This window comes from Dermochelys coriacea, chromosome 3 (genome assembly GCF_009764565.3).
Source record: "Dermochelys coriacea isolate rDerCor1 chromosome 3, rDerCor1.pri.v4, whole genome shotgun sequence".
In the NCBI taxonomy this organism is placed as follows: domain Eukaryota; kingdom Metazoa; phylum Chordata; order Testudines; family Dermochelyidae; genus Dermochelys; species Dermochelys coriacea.
This window is the reverse complement of record NC_050070.1, coordinates 96,713,253-96,735,583: the sequence shown is the minus strand read 5'-3', so window position 1 is coordinate 96,735,583 and position 22,331 is coordinate 96,713,253. Positions and strand designations below refer to the sequence as shown.

The 22,331-nt window shown below is 40.0% G+C and overlaps 1 protein-coding gene across 1 annotated transcript in view; it reads right to left on the bottom strand.

The window, feature by feature from the left end:
- RNF217 (ring finger protein 217) overlaps positions 1-22,331 on the bottom strand; it is a 99,994-nt gene that overhangs the window by 22,289 nt on the left and 55,374 nt on the right. Inside the window, 1 exon segment of the mRNA XM_038395622.2 lies at positions 10,773-10,974. Coding sequence (XP_038251550.1) covers positions 10,773-10,974 — 202 coding nt within the window.

The window sequence follows — 22,331 nt, the reverse complement described above, 5'->3', positions numbered from 1 at the left end:
ATTTGCAAACTGGATACAATTAATTTAGACTTGAATAGAGACTGGGAATGGATGAGTCATTACACAAAGTAAAACTATTTCCCCATGTTATTTCTCCCCCGCCCCCCACCCGCCACTGTTTCTCAGATGTTCTTGTTAACTGCTGGAAATAGCCTACCTTGCTTGTCACCATGAAAGGTTTTCCTCCTTCCCCCCCTCTCCTTCCCCCCCCCCCCCCCGCTGATGGTGATGGCTTATCTTAAGTGATCACTCTCCTTACAGTGTGTATGATAAACCCATTGTTTCATGTTCTCTGTGTGTGTATATCAATCTCCCCTCTGTTTTTTCCACCAAATGCATCCGATGAATTAAATGCTGAGAAATACTGGAGACTAAGTAAATAACAAAACTTAAAAAAGAAAAATTTTTAGAATTCTACACCTTAATTAAGTGGAAGCTAATTGCACAAGATTATTGACAATGGGAGAATAACTCCAAGCAATTCCAGCTACAATAGAACCTCAGAGTTAGGAACACTCTGGGAATGGAGGTTGTTCGTAACTCTGAATAAAACATAATGGTTGTTCTTTCAGAACTTTATAACCAAACATGGACTTAATACAGCTTTAAAACTTTACTATGCTGAAGAAAAATGCTGCTTTCGACCATCTGAATTTAAATGAAACGAGCACAGAAATAGTCTCTTTGCCTTGTCAAATCCTTTTTTTTAACATGTATTTTTTTAGTAGTTTACGTTTAACACAGTACTGTACTGTACAGTATTTGTTTGATTTTTGGGGGAGTTTTTTGCTGCCTGATTGTGTACATCCAGTTTCAAATGAGGTGTGTGGTTGACTGGCAGTTCATAACTCTGGTGTTAGTAACTCTGAGGTTCTACTGTACCTTTTCATGTTATTGTGGTATATTTCATGATATTTTTCTTCATGGTGAGAGAACTGGTACTCCAAATCCACCTCAAAACACTGCAGATCCTCTATTTACTCCCTCCAAGAAATCTTTTACTCTACATGTGTTATTACAATTACACTAAAAAAAACTTTTAAAAAAGCTATTGTTCTATTGAGTTATTTGGACATTGAATTCAACCACTAGTGTAAAACAGAGTGTTTCGTCTATTTATGCACAAATTTCAATATACTCTTTAACTATGGAGTCACTCCAGTATCTGTATTGATAATATATGTAAACACAAATTCAGGCAGATCTAGCTAATCTGCAAATACTATTCTCAGTTCCCATCTGGATTAAAAAAATCAAATATATATATGAGGACTTATTATCAGGTCAGTAATAAATAAGCCTGGCATCTGCATGCAGATGTCTAACAAAGACTGGACACTGGAGACATATGCTGGTTTCTGCAGTGCATAAATGCAAGACTATATACCCCGCTGAATCAGGCACTCAGTCTTGAGAAGGGAGGGGGGATTAGAAGACAGAATAAACAGGCGTAAAAACATAATATTTCTAAATCTTAGAACTAGAACAAGTTTTTAAACCGTTATTTCTGATGTAAAAGCTTCAGTTGTTACAACGGAATCTGTTTTATGGTTTGTTGTTTTGCCCTGCTATGTAGCATGTAATCAGTAATGCAGCACATGATTTACCATTTAATGCACTTAATTGGAGTCAGATGATGCTTTAATAAAATTTAAACGAGCTGTGTATTTTTTCCCCCATTTTCAGTGACCACAGGATTCATAATCCCTGTCATAATAAACCCAAGTTAGGCTACATCCATGCTACAAGCACTACAGCTGCAGAGACATCACTGTGGCACAGCTGTGTAGACACTTGCTATAGCGATGGAAGAGTTTTTCCATTGCTGTACTAAATCCACCTCATTAAGAGGTGGAAGTTAGGTCCATGGAGGAATTCTTCCACTGAGCTAGCAATGTCTATACTGTGGCTTAGGGTCAGCTTAACTACACCCCTACATGACATAGCTAGGTCAACCTAAGTTTTAGGTGTAGAGCAGGCCTTAGTCTGATCATCCTGTTTTCTACAACTCAGCTGAATGAAGGCTAGGCAGGGTAGAGATGAAATTCTGCTAATTTTTTGGATACCAGATGCTTAGTCTTAGTGCTTTCTCTGGAGACAGTGGACAAAATCCCTTTAAAAAAAATCTGCTGGTTGAAGGCAGGGTGAAAGATAGGGCCAAAGTGAGGAAAGGAACAATCATTTCAGCTGTATGTTTTCCCCCCTTTCTCTAATTTCTTTTAATAATTTGTAAATAGACAGTCTGCCACAGAGACACGTGCAGTTTTTCCTAACTGAAACATTTGCTTCTAAACAGCAAGTTTGCCAGCCTGCCAAGTCTGCTGCGAAAATCTTTCCCTTTTTATATAAACACTAAAATTGAAATCAGGATTGTGTGGTAAAAAACAAATTCAAAACATTTTAAAGCACAGCCTTAGTTATTTCTAAAAACAGATTTTTGTTTAAGATAAGTGTTTTCCTTCCAAAACAGAAATCAAAGTGAAATATCTCCAGCAGCATTTCAATCATATGGCACTTCACTTCCTCACTACCTCCCCCACCATTCTTCCATGAGTTCCAGATCTAAATTCATTTTGCTAAAGGACTGACAATCAGGAAATCCCACTTCTCTATATTAAAGAGTTGTTTTCATTTATACTATACTCCAGAGGTTGGCAACCTTTCAGAAGTGGTGTGCTGAGTCTTCATGTATTCACTCTAATTTAAGCTTTCGTGTGCCAATAATACATTTTAATGTTTTTAGACGGTCTCTTTCCATATGTCTAAAATATAAAACTAAACTATTGTTGTATGTAAAGTAAATAAGGTTTTTAAAATGTTTAAGAAGCTTCATTTAAAATTAAATTAAAATGCAGAGCCCCCTGGACCAGTGGCCAGGACCCGGACAGTGTGAGGGCCACTGAAAATCAGCTCGTGTGCTGCCTTTGGCATGCGTGCCATAGGTTGCCTACCCCTGCTATACTCCATATATGCTATTTTCATACAAGTTACATTATGTTGTCTCCCCTTTATAACCTTCTTCAGTCCTGCTCCAAGTAGCGATTGGCCAAGAACTAGCATTATAAGAATCTCTCCAAAATTTCCCAAAGTGTAATGAGATCTGGATTCACAACTACAAGAACCAAACAATCCTGTACACTTTTAGTTCAAGGCCAGATCCAAAACTGGAATGAAACTATTTTCCAATTCTGGTTCAGAGATACTTGAAAGTTCACAAGAACAGACTCTCTGCAGCAGATGGTGAAAATCTTACAAGATTTAGCTGATCTCACAAGATTTCCATCATTCAATAAGGCAGAATTCACAAGCCGAGCTGAAATCTTGTAAATATCAGCTCAATTTCAGCATTTTCCACCTTCCTGAATGAAGGAATTATCAGCAGACAAGTTCATAAGAGACTGATGCCATTTAATACATAACATTTCCCTGATTCAGACAACCAAATTATACACTAAATCTAATCTACAGCCTAAGGCCTTCTCCTAAGCAATCTTGAGTCCTAATTAGATTCAAACCATTCTGGTTTTATTTTTCACTTTTCTCCTTTGAGATTTGCTGGAATTCCATGGTATTTTGCTACCCATACATTTTTTGTTTCCACATCTTGTACTAGAGCAACATAAAAAAACCTGGTTTCAGAGTAGCAGCCGTGTTAGTCTGTATCCGCAAAAAGAAAAGGAGGACTTGTGGTACGTTAGAGACTAACAAATTTATTTGAGCATAAGCTTTCGTGAGCTACAGCTCACTTCATCTGATAAAGTGAGCTGTAGCTCACGAAAGCTTATGCTCAAATAAATTTGTTAGTCTCTAACGTGCCACAAGTCCTCCTTTTTTTAAAAAAAGCTGTTTCTCTTCTTTAACAGGAAGAATTAGGACCATGTATATCAATGCAGAATTTTCTGATTGTGTCATCCTAGGTTCAGGTGCTAAAACCTTACACCAAAATTCAAGGTAATTACTACTGAATTATGCTGGCAGGTGGCTCCAATTAGCTCCATCCACATTCTTGTCAACTGCTGGAAATGGCCCACCTTGATTATCACTACAAAAGGTTTTTTGCCTTCCTGCTGGTAATAGCTCACCTTACCTGATCACTCTGATTACAGTGTATATGGTAACGCCCATTGTTTCGTGTTCTCTGTGTATATAAATCTCCCCACTGTATTTTCCACTGAATGCATCCAATGAAGTGAGCTGTAGCTTACGAAAGCTTATGCTCAAATAAATTTGTTAGTCTATAAGGTCTTCCTTTTCTTTTCGTTGTGAAGTTGGAAACACACAACCAACTTTTCAGGTACAACAATGGAGAAGCCAGACAATGTTGATAGCCCATTAAGGGGAATACACACTCACAAAGATTACCCCAGGAATTGTATACAATGGAGGCCTCTCAGAGAGAGCAGGCAGACAACAGAGACTGCTTAACTCATAGCAATAGATCTTTCCAGCAAGCATGAAAAAACCTATAAAAGAGGGGAAATGACATCATTTGGCCTCACTCCCCCCACATCCCACAGAAACATGTCTGGAGAACAAAGACTGAACTGGGGAGGTGGTCCCAGGCTGGAAAGGAAAATCCCAGCTTGTGTATTAAAGAACTATACCTAGAGAGTGAGACTGGTTGATTTAAATCCTATTTAGTTTATAGAACTACAATTGCGATTTTACTTTTATATCTTGGGTAACCAATTTTGATCTGTACGCTTACTACTTATAATCACTTAAAATCTATCTTTCTCTAGTTAATAAATCTGTTTCATATCTTACCTCAAATAGTGTGTTTTGCTTGAAGTGCTTGGGGAATCTGCTCAGTGTACAAAAGCTGGTGCACGTCCACTTTCCTTTGTAGAAGTGGTGGACTAGGCAATAAACTTACATTGGTCAGGCTTTTGACCAGAGCAGGACGGTAAAGCCCTGGGATCCTAGGCTGGGGAGTAGGGGGAACTGGCTGGAGTCTCTATTGTTGGTTCATGAGTGGCTGGCAAAAGCAGTTGGTTGTGTCCCTGCCTGTGGATGTCTGTGTTAAGTGCAGGACCTGGAGCATCACAGTGTGAGAGGGAGCCCAGGTTGGTGACACAGAGGGCTCAGCGGTACCCCAGTTTCAGGCTGCACCCCAGGGAACCAATCATACATTGCCATCAGTTTTTAACAGATGAAAATTAGACAAAAAGGCCAGGTTTCCAGAAATGTGTGAGCAGTCATGCTCGCAAAGTTTGTGTGCATATTTTTGTGAGCCCACATTTCTAAATGTGCCTTCAACAAAATGTTAATTAGAATAGGGCATTTGTCAGAAAAATTACTTCTGTTTTGTTTTACAATTGCTTTCCTGTATTTTAGCACACACAGTATATACCTACCCATTTGGAACCTAAAGTCTAGATTTTTCATGACTGCATGTTCTTAGACAGATTCTTATCAATTGCTTGCTTTTAGACCATAGGACTGTATTTGTAACCCCTTTATGTCTGATTGCTAGATGTTAAAAATGATTTTTTTTGAGTGTAATGAATGAATGGAGTGGAGAGCTGCTGCTACTGTTAGTGATACTACCACAGAGTATGTCTACAAAAGTATATGGGCAATGCTTGATTTAGTGCAAAGCGGAACAACAGAATGTGGTCCAAAAGGTAAATATAGCTGAACCAGTTGGTAATAGTAGCCATATGGTAATTAAATTTAAAAACCTTGTAGGGGGGTTAAAATACCAAAGAAACCCACCACAGTAGCATTTAATGTCAGAAAGGGGAACTACACAAAAATAAGAAAGTTAATTAAAAGGAAATAAAAAGGAACAGTCACAAGGGTGAAATGCCTGCAAAGTGCATGGAGACTATTTAAAAACACCATAATAAAGGCTTAAACTAAATATATACACCACAATAAACAGTAAGAGGACCAAAAAATGCCACCATGGATGAACAGCAGAGTAAATGAACCAGTTAGAGGTAAAAAGGCATCCTCCAAAAATTTGAAGTCAAATCCTTCTGAGGAAAATAGAAAGGAGTATAGAAACTTTAGTAAGTCAAGTATAATAAGACAGAACAAGAAAGAATTTGAAAAGTAACTAGTTAAGGACATAAAAACTAACAGTAATTTTTTTTAAGTATGTCAGAAGCCTAACAAAGAGTCAGTGTGGGACACTGGATGATCAAGGTGCTAAAGAAACATTTAAAGGAGGCCAGGTTGTTGCCAAGTAGCTAAATGAATTCTATGCAGTAGTCTTCACTGCAAAGGATGTTAGGGAGATTCCCACACCTGAGCCATTCTTTTTAGGTGACAAATCTGAGGAACTGTCCCAGATTGAGGTGTCAATAGAAGAGATTTTGGAACAAATTGATAAATTAAACAATAAGTCATCAAGACCAAATGGTATGCACCCAAGAGTTCTAAAGGAACTCAAATATGAAATTGCAGAACTTCTAACTGTGGTATGTAACCCATCATTTAAATCAATGTCTACCAGATGACTGGAGGGTAGTTAAGGTAATGCCGATTTTTAAAAATGGCTTTAGGTGTGATCCTGGCAATTACAGGCCAGTAAGTCTAACTTTAGTACCAGGCATTTGGTTGAAACTATAGTAAAGAACAAAATTATCACATACTGTGACAAAATTCCTGCTCTACCTTGGTGAGTCTTGCGCTTATTGGTGGATTTGCTCGCCTTGGAGCTTCACAGCAGCCCTCAGCTTGGCCGTTTTTCTGAACCCACAGTCCAGGTCGACTCCTCCTGTGTCTGACAAGGAGTTGGGAGGATTTGGGGGGAACCCGGGCCCGCCATCTACTCCGGGTTCCAGCCCAGGGCCCTGTGGAATGCAGCTGTCTATAGTGCCTCCTGGAACAGCTGTGTGACAGCTACAACTCCCTGGGCTACTTCCCCAAGGCCTCCTCCCAACACCTTCTTTATCCTCACCATAGGACCTTCCTCCTGGTGTCTGATAATGCTTGTACACCTCAGTCCTCCAACAGTCCGCATTCTCACTCTCAGCTCCTAGTGCCTCTTGCTCCCAGCTCCTCACACGCACACCACAAACTGAAGTGAGCTCCTTTTTAAAACCCAGGTGCCCTGATTAGCCTACCTTAATTGATTCTAGCAGCTTCTTGATAGGCTGATTAGAACACCTGCAGCCAATCTTAATTGTCTCCAGAAGGTTCCTGATTGTTCTGGAAACTTCCCTGTTACCTTACCCAGGGAAAAGGGACTTACTTAGCCTGGGGCTAATATATCTGCCTTCTATTACTCTCCTATAGCCATCTGGCCTGACCCTGTCACAATACATAGATGAACACAATATACTGGGGAAGAATCAAGATGGCTTCTGTATAGAGAAATCATGCCTCACCAATCTATTAGGATTCTTTGAGAGTCAACAAGTGCGTGGATAAGGATTATCCTGTGGATAAACTGTACTTGAACTTTCAGAAAACTTTTGACAAGGTCCCTCACCAAAAGCTCTTAAGCAAACTAAGCAGTCATGGGATAAGAGGGAAGGAGCTCTTGTGGATCAGTAACTAACTAAAAGACAGGAAACAAAGGGTAGGAATAAATGGTCAGTTTTCACATAGGAGAGATGTAAACAGCAAAGTCCCCCAAGGATCTGTACTGGGACTTGTGCTATTCAATAAATCCATACATGATCTGGAAAAAGGGATGAACAGTGAGGTGGCAAAATTTGCAAACAATACAAAATTACTTAAGATAAGTAAGTCCAAAGCTGACTGAGAAGAGTTACAAAGGGATCTCCCTAAACTAGGTGGCTAAGCAACGTCAGATGAAATTCAATGCTGGTAAGTATAAAGTAATGCTCATTAGAAAAATAATCCCAACTATACATACAAAATGATGGGGTCTAAATTAGCTGTTACCACTCTGGAGAGAGATCTTGGATTGTGAATAGTTCCCTGAAAACTTCTGCTCATTGGGCAGAGGCTGTCAAAAAAGATCACAGAATGTTAGGAACCATTAGAAAAGGGATGGAAGATATCATAATGCCACTATATAAAACCATGTTATCTAAATCCATGCCCACACCTTGAATACTGTGTGTTCTGCTTGCCTCATCTCAAAAAAGATACATTAGAACTGGAAAAGGTGCAGAGAAGGGCAACAAACATGATTAGGGGGTATGGAACAGATTCTAGAGCAGTGCTTCTCAAGCTATCTGATGTGGGGGACTGGCAATTTTTTTTTCCAATGTGCGCGCAGACTGGCAGCCGATGGCTTGCAGACCAGCAGCGGTCCGCAGACCACCACTTTGAGTAGCACTGTTCTAAAGGAGGAGAGATTAAAAAGACTGGGACTGTTCATCCTAGAAAAAAGACAACTAAAGAGGGATGTAAAAAAAGGTGGAAGTGTTATTTACCCCTTCATATAACAGAAGAACTGGAGGTCACCCAAAGAAATTAATAGGCACCAGATTTAAAACAAACAAAAGGGAGCACTTCTTCATACAATGCATAGCTAACCTATGGAACTCAATGCCATGGGATATTGTTAAGGCCAAAATTATAACTGGCCTCTGAAAAGCATTAGATAAGTTCATGGAGGATAGGTCCATCAAAGGCTATTATCCAAAATGATCTGTGACACAATCCCATGCTCTGGGTGTCCATACATTTCCCATTGCCAGAAGCTGGGACTGGAGAACAGGATCACTGTTCTGTTCATTCCCTCTGAAGCATCTGGCACTGGCCACTGTCAGAAGACAGGATACTAGGGTTAGACGGACCACTGGTCTGAACCAATATGGCCCCTCTTATGGCAAAAGCAAAGAGCACAACAGCCATCAGAAGACCGTAATATGGTTGCAGAGAATGGAGAGAAGGGGACAGGAAGAAAGAAGAGGATAGAGAAAAGGGAAAATAAATGTGTGGTGGGGTGGAGTGGAGGAAGAGAAGGGGCAAAAGGAAGGATGATGAGCTAAGCAAAGGGGATCAGAAGCAAGCAGAAAAGAGAAGGGAGGACAACAGTTTTCCCCAAATAAAATGTAGTAACTATAAATTATATTCTGAATAGGAGTTAACGATTCACCAGCATCACATCCTAGTCAAACTATGAGTAACCAACTAGAATAATAAGAAAAAAATTAGCATTTACAAGAGCATTTTTAAAGTGATGCAGAAACACTAAGTAAATTATTTACTCCCTCCACAAAACCTATAAAGGTAAAGTAATATCCCTTTTCTACAGAATTGGCGAAAACGAGAGACATTAAAATAACTTGCCCAAGGCCACACAGAAAGCAGTCAGAAGTCCCCAGATTGGAAGTTAGGAATTCCTCTCACCCAACCTCATAACTTCTTCTAGTCCATGTTGACTCTCAATTGTATTATACTGGTTTTGAAAGTTAAAGTTCAATGAGGTGGCTGGCCACGAATGTGATAACATTGATGGTCAAAAACCCAAATTTTTGTCCTGAGGTACATTTTTGATATTTGATACACATTTGCTTTCTTCCTGATCTGGGATGAGAAGTTGTAATATCAGAAATTTACCCAGAATGGGAAGTTTACAAAAATGTAAATCCAGAAGTGCAGAAGTATTTCATTTTGCCATTTTCAATTGAAACTATTTTGATATTCCTGAATCAAAATGTTTCACTGCAGCTTGTTTGAACTGTGTCCACCCAAGCTGCCATAGAACCTCATGTTCCTCATACCCCCATTCTCCTCCCTGGGCCAGACAACATCTTCCATGATCCACCATGGTGGTTCAACCAAAGGGGAGATTGTGATGTAGTCTGGACTGTAGAATAGGAGAGACCAAGCAATGTCAAAACTACAACTCCCATGAGGCTCCATAATAGGCACAGTTCAATGTCAAACTGATATGAAATGCAATGTTTTAATTCAGGATGACCTGACTCAAAATATTTCGTTTAGATAGCAGACCAAAAAAGGACAATACAAATTTGTACAAAATCAAAATTTTTCTGCAGAAACTGTTTTTTTGATGGAAAAACATTGATAGAAAATTCTCAACCAGCTGTAGATGAGCATTGTTTTGATTAGTATTAGTACTTTGAAGGTCTAAGTCTGGTAGTAAGACAAAGAGGAGGGTATCATCACTGAGACAAAGCCCTTGGTTCCTATATATATGTTTTTTATGTGTATAAGACCACCGATGTGGTTTTCACTGCATTATCAAGAAAGCGCTTGCTGATTCTCCCACTAATCAAAACAGGTGCACTAATGTACGCGCGCGCGTGCGTCTCTGTATGTGTGCAGTACAAAACAATAATATGGAACAGAATGCAAAAGAGAAATGTAGAATCTCAGTGTTGAAATCATTTGGAAATATGAGTATTTTATAAGGGATGTTCACCACAGCACCCTTGTTTCTTAGGATACAACACAGAACATTTAAATACCCTAAGTCACAACAAAAGAATACTTAGAAAGTGTAAGCACAAGATAACTATAAGTTTATCTTTCCAGAAGTTATATGCTTCAGTTCCCCATTAAAACAGTTTTATGTTGGGATGCAAAGTTTTTTCAATTTGCTTGCTATAGTAACACTCTGATTACAAAGAAGTTCCAATACAAGAGAAGTCCATTAGAAAAGTAAAAGTAAAAAAGAGCTTATTCACCCATAACCCATTGATTAAAAATTCCAAATGCTAAATTTGTTTATATTTTTAATGAAGCATCTTGAAACAACCCAACTTCTTTATAAGAAGTCTATGATGCATTTTGAACTAACTGTTAATTAGTTAATACTTTTTTCACTCATCACTTCATAATGCAGTTCTCTGCCAGGCACATCATCCACTCACCACAGACAGAGCCTCGCACTAATCTCCTTAAATGCGGTCTCTCAGGGAGGTAGCGATATTTGCATCCAAATATACTGAGGTTTGACGTGTGATCTCCAAAGAAACGGAGCTGGCGGTATCTCTCCCCACAGCGGTAACAGAAATTAGTGTTGCATTGTGAACAGGTCATGTGGTCACACCCTTCTGTTCTCTGGATGTGGATCTTTATGAGCACAAGAGGAAGAAAAAGAAAATGTTAATTTAAACAAAAAAAAACATAAAGCAGGTACTACGTAATAATTATCTGGAACAAAGATCAGATAAGAGTGAACATGAGTGATTCCCAGAGTGACAGTCACCCCTGTTACTGTCCCAGCCATTCTATCAGTAATATGAGTGGCTTAAATAAGTGTACAATGACATTCACACATTTGTTCATGGAGCAGCAAACCTGAATATTTCACTTAAATTCATTTCTGGAATTCGATTTAAGGATTACCTCCCCATTTATCCCCCCTCCCCTTCTTTTTTAGAGAACAATCTTTTTTTTGCACCTCAGACAAGAGCCCACGGGAGTTCTCCAAATAATCCAAATGTTATTGCAGTTTTAAAATTATAAGAACTCTGGTGATTATTCAGATACATTATTCAGTACTACAACTATAGTTCAATTAAAAAAAGTACTGAAAAGCATACTTAGGAAGGCACCTTTTCCTGCCTGCTGACCTGTCATGACATACTTCCACCTTGAAATTGGAAGTGAGAGCATCAAGCCCTCCTGGCCCCAAGCATGCTGGTCCCCACAGCAACTGCTGAACTCCCCTCTTCTCCACCTTGCCATCCTCATGTACAAGTTATGGACGTCTGCCTGAGGATCCTGCACACTGAGCTTCATGCACAGGGCCCCACAAAATGTAAAGCTCAGATTTGGTAAAAGTACTTGCAAATTCTTCATTTTAAAGAGTCAACTCTCTGACTGAGACACACTCAGAAGCAGCGGAATAGAGCTTTACATGTTCTGCCCTTAATACTTTATCACCTTCCACACATGTTTATGCCTCTGACTGTTGCGCCTTATACTTGGAGCCACCTTTTGAAAACAGTCCAGCCTCCACCCTTACATCATTCAAATCACTACTAGAATCCAACTCTGCACCACTGCCCAGTTCTTGCTTTCCCACCCTCCGCCCCCGAAGGACAGCAAAAACAAGCAACAAAACCCAAGGAAACAACAAGATGTGTTCCTATCTTGACTCAAATTTTAAGTGGTATTTGTATCTTCCCCCCACACATTGCTCTCTTTCAATTATCAGCTGTTTAAGGGAGGGACTGTCTTCCTATGTCTGAACAGAATCTAGCATACCTTAGAGAGCAGTTCTCAAACTGTGAGTCAGGACCCCAAAGTGGGTCACAACCCCATTTTAATGGGGTTTACCAAGGCTGGAATTAGACTGGCTGGGGCCACCCGGGGTTTAGGCTTTGGCTTCAGCCCTGGGCAGCGGGGCTCAGGGTACAGGCCCCCTGCCCGAGGATGGAGCCTGGGGCTTTGGACCCTCTGCCCAGAGTGGTGGGGCTCAGGCTTTGCCTTCCCCTCGCACCCAGAGCAGCGGGGCTCGGGTAGGCTCAGGCTTCAGTCCCCCCTCTTGGGGTTGTGTAGTAAATTTTTGTTGTCAGAAGGGGGTCGCAATGCAATGAAGTTTGAGAACCCCTGTCTTAGACACTACTATAACATGAATACTAAAACCACCCCAACACACTTTTTAAAAAATTGAAGAATAAAGTATCTCTTCCACATCGCCTGATGTATCCCTACTCATATCTCTCTGATACGAGTTCTCCCGTATCATTTATGGCCATTTTACGTCTCTTTTTCCTCACTCCTTCAACTTTTTCTTTATCTCGACAAATAGGTAGCCATTGGGGCACTTTTCCTCAGAAAGAGACATGGTATCAGTTCAGAGATCCTCGTCAGTGATACTACTACATCAGGGAGCAGAGGGTGCTGAAAATCATTATTAGCATCACATTCCTCCCTACACCACCACTTTCAACCACTTATACTTTAAAAGAGACCAAAGTATCACTTTTAAGTGCACCACTTTGCAGAGCCTAGGGTCAAACATGTCTCACACAACAGAATGATGGGCATTTCCATCACACTATCACCAAATATACCCCAATTTGTGTGTTGTTCACTTGACTAAAAAATTAAAATTGTATAAAAATACCCCACGAAACAAAAGACAAACATTTCAAGTTCTGGATCCCAGTTACTAGTTTCTGCAGTCAGATTAGGCCTCAATCTGAAAACTACTAGTGAGTATACCAAAAAAATCTTAGCATACAAGACTAAGGGAATTATCCCTGAAGATTCGTTCTCATATCTTTAATATCTTTCTTCAATATTAAACCCACCCTTAACTAAACCACTAAAACACGCACCATTCACATACTTAAACTGAGTCACTGCATTATCTTATTGCTGTAACCCTTGTCCTTCTCCATCCCCCTTCCCATAAATACGCATGGAGTAGCACAGCCACACAGTCAGGAAGGAAGCAGGTCCTGGGCACCCCCAAAGCTCAGCCCCACCACCCTAGCTGTACTCCCAGTGGTAGCCCTAAAGCAGCTGCCAGTATTAGCTAACAAGTTCTGAAGGTGCATGCATCTTCAAATTGGAAATTTTTGTTACACACTACTGATGTGACTCTTTCCAAGCAAATATATTTCAACTTTGATTACCCAAGCACCCTGTTATCAGGTATCATGATGCTGCTTTGGATGTCTAAATTCACATAAACAGAGGAGTTCTTTGGTGTCATTCAGATGGATCAATGCTGAAATTACTATGGCCTCTGCAGATTAACAACTAGAATATCCTCACTGACGGGATCATAGAATCAGAGGGTTAGAAGGGACTGCAAGAGTCATCTAGTCTAACCCCCTGCCAAAATGCAGAATTTGGTGCATCTAAACCATACAAACAGATGGTTATCCCACTGCCTCCTTTTAAAAACTTTGAGTGAAGGAGCTTCCACAACCTCCCTAGGCAGTCTGTTCCATTATCCTACCGTTCTTACAGTTAGGAAATTTTTCCTGAGTTTTATTCTAAATCTGCTGTGCTTTACTGGCTCTTGTCCTGCCCTCTGTGGTAGGAGAGAACAACTTTTCTCCATCTGTTTTATTGCAGCCTTTCAAGTATTTGAAAACTGCTATCATGATCCCCCTTTAATGTCCTCTTTTTCAAACTAACATACCCAGTTCCTTCAGCCTTTGCTCATATGGCCTGCATTACCATCCCTTTGATCATCTTTGTCGCTCACCTCTTGATCCTTTCCAGTTTTTCTAGATCCTTTCTATACAGTAGTGACCAAAATTGGACACAGTACTCTAGCTGAGGCCTAACCAGTGCCAAGTAGAGCGGTACTATCACCTCCCATGACTTGCAGGCTATGCCTCTGTTAATGGAACCCAAAATTGCATTTGCTTTTTTTTGCAACAATATCACATTGCTGACTCATGTTGAGGTTATGATCTACCACAACTCCCTGATACTTTACAACAGTGCTGCGTGCCAAATCAGTTATCCCCCATTCTGTATTTGTTTTTCTTCCCTAAGGTGTAGCACCTTACATTGTCTTTGTTGAATTTCATTTTGTTGTCTATAGCCCAGTTCTCCAATTTATCAAGATCCCTCTGAATTTTAGCTCTATCCTCCAATATGTTGGCATCCCTCCCCCCCACCCCGACTTGTGTCATCTGCAAAAGTTGATCAGTATCCTCTCCATTCCTACCAGGTCATTAATAAAGATGTTAAATAACACCGGACCCCGAAGAGATCCCTGTGGAACCCCACTTGAGACATCCCTCTAATCTGACATTGTTCAATAATAATTACACTCTTTGTTTGTGGTTGTTAAACCATTACGTATCCACTTAATGGTAGTCCACTGACCCTACATTTCTCCAGCTCACTTATCAGAATGTCATGGGGGGCTGTGTCAAAAACCTTGCTGAAGTCAGGTATATTATGTCCATTGCATTTCCCCTATCTACCAAACCAGTTACCGCATCAAAGAAGAAATCAAGCTGGTTTGGCATGATTTGTTCTTGGTAAATCCACGTTAGCTGTTAGTGATTACCCCTTCAACTTCCAGGTATTTGCAATTGAATGTTTTATACATTGCTCTAGTAGTTTCCCAAGTACTGAAGTCAGGCGGACTGATCTATAGTTCCCTGGCTCCTCCTTTTTCCTTTTTAAAGATAGGCATTACGTTAGCCCTGCTCCAGTCTTCCAGGACCTCTCCTCTCATCCATAAATTTGCAAATACTATTGCCCGTGGCACCAAGATTTTTCAGCTAATTCCTTCAGTACCCTGGGATGAATAGCATCAGGCCCTGCTGATTTGAACTCATTTAAATTGTTCAGAAGATCTCTAACATGTTCTTTATCCCGATCTGCATCCCTTCCCCTTTATGTCTATAGTAACTTCCGGTCACGTGTTATTTTTGTGAGAACACTGAAGCAAAGTAGGCATTGAGCAGCTCCGCCTTCCTATCATCTTCCATTCCCAGCTCATGTTTTCCATTGAGCAGTGGACCCCCCACCGTCCCTGATCTTTCATTTTGTCTGTAGGGATGCTACAGCACAAGAAGGAAACTTTCATACTATAGCTGTGAAATGTATTTTCTTATTTCCAGATAAAAGCTAAATATCTCCACATGCAATATATATACTTGTCCCTAATTTCCAAAGAAAACAGTCTGAGAAATGAACTGAGATTCCTCACTGGAGGCCAACATGGGATAAACCTGTAGAGGCTAGGGGGAACAATAAAAGAAATTAAGCATTGACTAACTTTAGTTCCCCAAGTTACAGAATATTGTTCAACCACTCAAGGAGCCCAGAGAACTCAACTTTTAGGTGCCACTTACACAGACCTGAGTGTACATCCACAAGAATATGTACACAAGTGCCTCTGAAAAGCTGTAAATTTGAAGCAACTAGCTTCACTTTTCTCCAGTGACTGTATTTTCAATCGTAAAACATTTTCTTCAAATTTACCACTTTATTGTTATTCAGATTAGTTTAAAAAAATTGGCCCACACATCTTTAACATTGTTCCTGGAGCTTCATATCACATGCAGAGACTAACAGTGGCAGATGAAGTCTGTATAATTCAGTCAGGATGCTTAGAATTTACAAATGACATTTCATTTGATAAACTTCAGCTCTGGTTCAGATGGGTATTTCTCACTCCCCCGTCTCTATAACCCTCCAATGGAAATGGATTATGCAGCTAAGGGTTTGGAAAAAGTGACCATTAATGGATAAATGTCATTTGCATGTTTCTACCCTATTGGGCAAAACAGCAGGAGTATGACATGCAATAGACACAACAAGAATGTGCAGACCTAGAAATTTATTTTGCTATAATTAGCAAAGTACATTTCAATTGCTTGATAAACTTAATTTCTTTGTTATAGAGGAGAAAACACAGAAATGTAAAAAGAAGAGCAACCAAACAGAAGACAGTTAAAATCTCTGAAGAATCTATTATTGGCTTGATCCTGCATGGCAATGAGCACCCTTAACTCCCACTGAAATCATAGAACATTCTTCATATTACAGGATTAGGCACTTTTGTCAAGAATCCAACAGTGCTTTACAAAGGTGAAAATTATACCCATTTTACAGATGTGGAATTGCACCACAGAGCTAAATGACTTGGCCAGGATGTCACATTGAATCAGTGGCAGAGCCTGGAATAGATCCCTAATCCTCTGCTCTAAACAACTACATGGCTATTTTATAACTATGTAATAAACAAACTGCACATTTCTTTACAGTATGTATGAGTTGGCTAACAGGGCTGACTCTAGTTGTGGGGAGGAGTGGCCAAGCAAAATGTTTTTGACACTCCCAACCACCCTGATCACCTGCTCTGCCGGCTAAATGAGACTCTCTAGTGAACAATATTTTACAGCAAGTTACTTAATGAGCTATCAGTCTGCTGAAAAGTGAAGCTTCTTCCCCACCTTTTGTACCACCATAACTATCTTTCCATCCAATAAAAATTCCTCTTTAAAGAAATAGCCCTTAAAAAATCCCCAGACAAAACATTTTCAAACAACTTTACTATATCATAAATGACTAGCTATCCTCTTTGTTACACTTCTTTCAAAAGGAAACCCTCTATAAATTTAATCCTTTCATATATCTGCAGTAATTTACTTCCCTAAAAAGGAGCCCAGAGAGTTCCCTTAAAAGATTCAGCTGGAAATACTCAATAATCAATTTGCTGAATTATTTGATGATACTCATGTTAATTTGAATATCTGATCCATAAAAAGAGTGTAAGTATGTCCTGATTTGCACAAGTTTTCTTGTTCACTTAACTTCCTTGACTGTTCAAAGTTCCACAACTGTAACTCACTAGCTTTTTAAAGTTTTCTTCTGTCACCCTAAATGTATTTTCTCCTGAAATCCCCGGCAAGTTCATATTTTCTACATCCGGTACTTCCTGTTTTATTGTACAGAAATTACACTTGAGGAAGAAGGGGAATTTTGTGGGGAGTTTTTTTAACACTATTTCAAGAATTTTTGAAAACTTTTAGTTGAGGAAATAGGTATACTAATTATATTCCTTTTCATCGGATATGTATACATGAGATTTTATACCGTTCTAGACATCTGTAACTGAATAAACCCAGGACTTTTCACCAAGATGCAGAACTATTCAGAAAGTCACACTGCACTAGGTATCCCAAAACAGGACAGGATCAGTTAAAAAAAGCTAACAAATTATTTAGTCTTAAATCATGTAATACAGAACCACAAGAAACTCCAATCCTGCCACTGTAGTTATCATTTACAAATGTTAAAGGCAAAATATAACATATTGTTGTGTTTTGACAGTACATGTTTTTGCTTGCTTGTGTAAGTATATCCTGTAGGCAGCAACTACACCTAAATAAATGTTTCAGTCAGATACAGGAAGGTAGTATTCACTTTCAAACAGTTGGGATTAAGTTGTGGCCACAGAAATGGTGCCTTCTGCTCTGTGTACCCTTCCAGAACTTGAAATTCCCAAAACACCTACCTCAAACTGTTGAAAACAAGAAATGCTCTTAGAGATCTCCCCAGATACCCCCCAAAGGAAAATTCTTGCAACACTACAAACACCCACAAACTTAAGAAAATCAGAAAAATGCATTATTAAGGTAACACTTATTGACTATATGTTCACTTTATGAAAAGTTGCACCACAACTAACAAATCAACTCACAGGGGTACTGAGGGTTGTGAGGCTCCTCACCAACCACCTGCCCTTCGCATGAATAAGTCTTGTCTGTGCCTGCTGTGGATCAGTTCCCTGAAACCAACAGCCTCTGGCAACACGAGCACTGCCTTCCAAGCTTCTAGCCTCATTTCTCTCTATACAGATAGCGACAGCCACACAGCAACCGCTAATACTTGGAACATTGCTACAGCATCCAGCCCCTTATCCACTGAACACACTCAGAATTACCAGCCTCTCTGGTAAAGGAACAGTACACATCAGCTTGTAAAATTCAACTCACGACCAGTACTTTGCTTAACACCACAGCACTCTCATATAGTGACAGTGAAACGAGAATAAATTTGCTATCAAAGAACAGAGATTTGAGTAATAATGAGTAAGAATATTGGAAACAAATGGTTCATATAACCATATACTTTCTAAAACTTAAACCTTAACTAATAAACTACTCACTTGTCTAAAATTATCTTACCCAAAGTTCTCCCCAGAGTTTCAACCAAGCCTGGCTGAGACCCCTTTTTCCTGAAGAAAATTGCTGTCCTTTTACTTCCTCAGTGAAAGGTGCCCATCTGTCTTCTCTGCCCCACAAATATAGTAAAGCAACTTTTAGAGGTCACCTCTAGATAAAATTCTCTCCCCCCAACTCTTCTTTTCTTGTTGTTAGTTTCTTTCTGAAATTCTGACAATCTTCATTTGCATTCAGTTCAGACTGATGATAGGAAGACCACTGTGAATGAGACAACGCTCAATTTACATATAAACAAATAGATGGATAAATCTCTCATCTGACAGAAAATCCTGTTTTTCACCTTTGCTGGTGACCAGTACCTGGATACAGATTTTAAGAACGTAATTTCAGCACATACACAACTCCTTATACAATATTTTACATACACTTCAGAATGGAATTAATGAACAGTATGACACCAGTTTTCATTTGAGACCTTACATGACATTCTTTGGTGATCTAGATTGTACACACCCAGACTCATGACATTCCTGTGTTCGATCTACACCTCCTTTGGCAGTTTGCATTAAGAGGTTCTTGGGTCACATTCCGCATTCCCCCAGTATCTACCTGCTCATAAATAAGGCAAAACTTGTAAGATGGTACCCTTTGGAGGCAACCAATACTTTACATTGTGCCTTCCTGATGAGAATAACCAACTTGCCTCTTCAGGTATATATACACTGCACTCTTTATTGTGGCGTGTAGAGCAATACATAAGGCTTCCCTAGCATGGGTGTAAATACCACTATAGATGGAAGGCACTGCTTAGACAAGTAAGAAAGGCCCTGAACCATGTGGTATGTACCCAACACGGCTCTCTAAATGCCCAAGCAATGCCTTCCAGTCTTACAAAGCTATTTTTAGTAGCAGTGTCCCACTGCCTCCCTGCTGCTGGAATCTTTCCCTGATGCAAGAAAAGGCTCCAGCAGCCAGGAAAGGCTCTAATAGAGGGGAGGCAGCAGGGAAGGGCTTCAGCAGCTTCCCACTGCTGGACACTTTCCCTGCTGTTTCCTCTCAGGCAGAGCCAAAGCTCCAGCAGCAGGGAGCTGCTGAAGCCTTTCCCCACTGCCTCTCCTCTGCCGCAGCTTTTCACTGACACACATATCTACGCCCCGAAGTGGGGACGCAGCCTGTTTTCATGAATACGTGTAGCTACATGATCCTTACGTGCTGCCACACGTAGTAGCAGTTTAGACATAGCCTATGTTACATCAAAAGAAGTCAGACTTACTTCCCTGCTTTGCTACAGTTTTTAGTTTCTGAACAAATGACAAACAACTATACTTGAGCTTAAAGCTTAGGCAAAAAATGTACTCTGGGTTTAAAATATACTGTCATACGTGAAATACTGACATTCAAATATTATTAATCATAAATCCATTCAAATGCCATTCCAACATCACATGCTACAATAAGAAATGATTGGTAGCTTTTCTTAGTCACAACAGACCTGTTGCCCTCTCTTCTCAACAGATCAAATATGGAGTGTGGAATGTTTGTGTGTGTGTGTGTGGGTGTGTGTGTATAGAGAGAGAGAGAAAGAGAGAGAAATTTTTTTAAGACACTTCCTAAGGTACAGAAAAAAAAGAACTTCTATATGTATAACTATTTGCAAAGCTATAGTAGGTAGGATTCATTTAAAGGATCATCTCTTAGAAGCTGTCACAGTTCAGGACAACTACATCTGTATTTCTCCCTCTGGTCCGTCCAGGGCACCCACTCTAGGTGTCTAGTTCCCCAGTAGTTGCCTCTTGTGGATGAATATTCACATCTTTCTCTGATTAGGGTATTTCCAGGCTGCACAGGCCCTGACGATACTGTGTTATCTCCAGCAACAAACAAGCTGACTAAGCAGGCTTCTTTTGCCTTCTCTTCAGAGATGACACACAATCTATTGCCACAGTTATAAGTTACCACACAGCTCTTTCTAAGCAAGCACATTTTATTCTTCAAGTAAAAGCATTACAGAGGAAACATATTAAATAACAATAAAAGAACTACTCACATGCTAATAAATTTACCAGAGATCACCCCAACATGGACTCTGGCATGTGAGCAGTCCAAAAACCCACAAGGACCCCTCACAGACACTTAGAGTCACTCATTTATCCACTTTGGGCCTCTGAAGAGACTATGAATAGGTAATCAGCCAGACAATGGTTTTCTGCTCAAGGCACACCTTTAAAAGGATGGATTCAAACCCAAAGTGTTTCCTAGGATAGTGGTTCTCAAAGCCGGTCAGCTGCTTGTTCAGGGAAAGCCCATGGCGGGCCGGGCCGGTTTGTTTACCTGCCACGTCCGCAGGTTCGGCCAATCGCGGCTCCCACTGGCCGCAGTTCACAGCTCCAGGCCAATGGGGGCTGCAGGAAGGGCAGCCAGCACATCCCTCGGCTCACGCCACTTCCCGCAGCCCATATTGGCCTGGAGCTGCGAACCGTGGCCAGTGGAGAGCCGCGATTTGGCTGAACCTGCGAACGCGGCAGGTAAACAAACCAGCCTGGCCCGCCACGGGCTTTCCCTGAACAAGCAGCAGACCAGCTTTGAGAATCACTGTCCTAGGAGATTCACTTCACACATATTGTCCCCAAAAGTCCTTTGAAGCTCATACATAACACCCCAGAATAGCTCATTTGTATGTTTAATATGAGTTCCTAAAAACAACTATAATTCAACAAAGTTTAACTTAATTCCATTAGTTTTGTCCTAGATATTGCAGGATATTGTCATATCTGTACTGAAGCTACTTGTATGCAATACAAGTAAAACTGGCATCCTCTTTCACATGCTCTTCTAACATTCTCCCAGGTAACAGAACTTCTTGTGGGTTTGTTCAGGAAGGATCCATTTCTGAAAGTGCAGTTCCTTTCCTGTATCACCAGTTCCTGAAGCCTTAGTTTATCCTTAAACTGGGATTCAGATCGGTCTTCAGCTTCTTGGAATATAAAATAAGTTTATGTTCCATCACATAACAGTATGTAATCATTTTACATTGCTTCTTTGGTCCTAACAGAATATTCAGTCAGCATTAACATGTTCATTGTCTTCCATATAAACCAAAAAAATCCATGATTAGTAAGCGATTCACAAAAAAGGCCGCACTCTCACTTTTTTTTTTTTTTGGCCAACACTTCGATTTTTTGCTGGGAAAGGGAATTGGTGGAAAACATGAGAAGCAAATCACAGCCATTCAAAAAAAATCAAATGAAAGTAGAGAAAAGTATAGCTGTACTTTAAAATAAATCATAATATGTTCTCAGTTTAACATATAATACTTCAATCCTGTTTGCTTAAAACAAACAGTAATACCCTGCTCCTTTTAATACTTAAGCTTCACTACTTTTTGTAGTATCCCGTTTAATGGCTGATTTTGACCTTACCATATTATAAATGCTACTGCTTAAGAGTATGCAAGAGTAAAGCTGTGTTAATGAAATACTTCAAGTGAGAATGCACTGGACCTAGAACAAGTTAGGATAGATCAAATGGAATAGTACATCAGCTGCAGATTCTTATTTCCCCCCCTCTTTGCTTCCCCTCTCCTTTTCTAATTTGCATATGGGATATCCATCTGCTTCAAAATATCCCACTACTTCATATACAAAACATTTTTTTTGTAAAAGTTACAACTGCTATTTTGTGGTGCAGCTCCCCTTTCCTGAGATCTTTTTGTGTGCTTTGAGATCTATAGATGAAAAGTGGCAAGACTGAGTCGTGGTGTACTTTGTGCTACAACTGTTGAGAAAAAAGCAGAAACACAGCAACCTT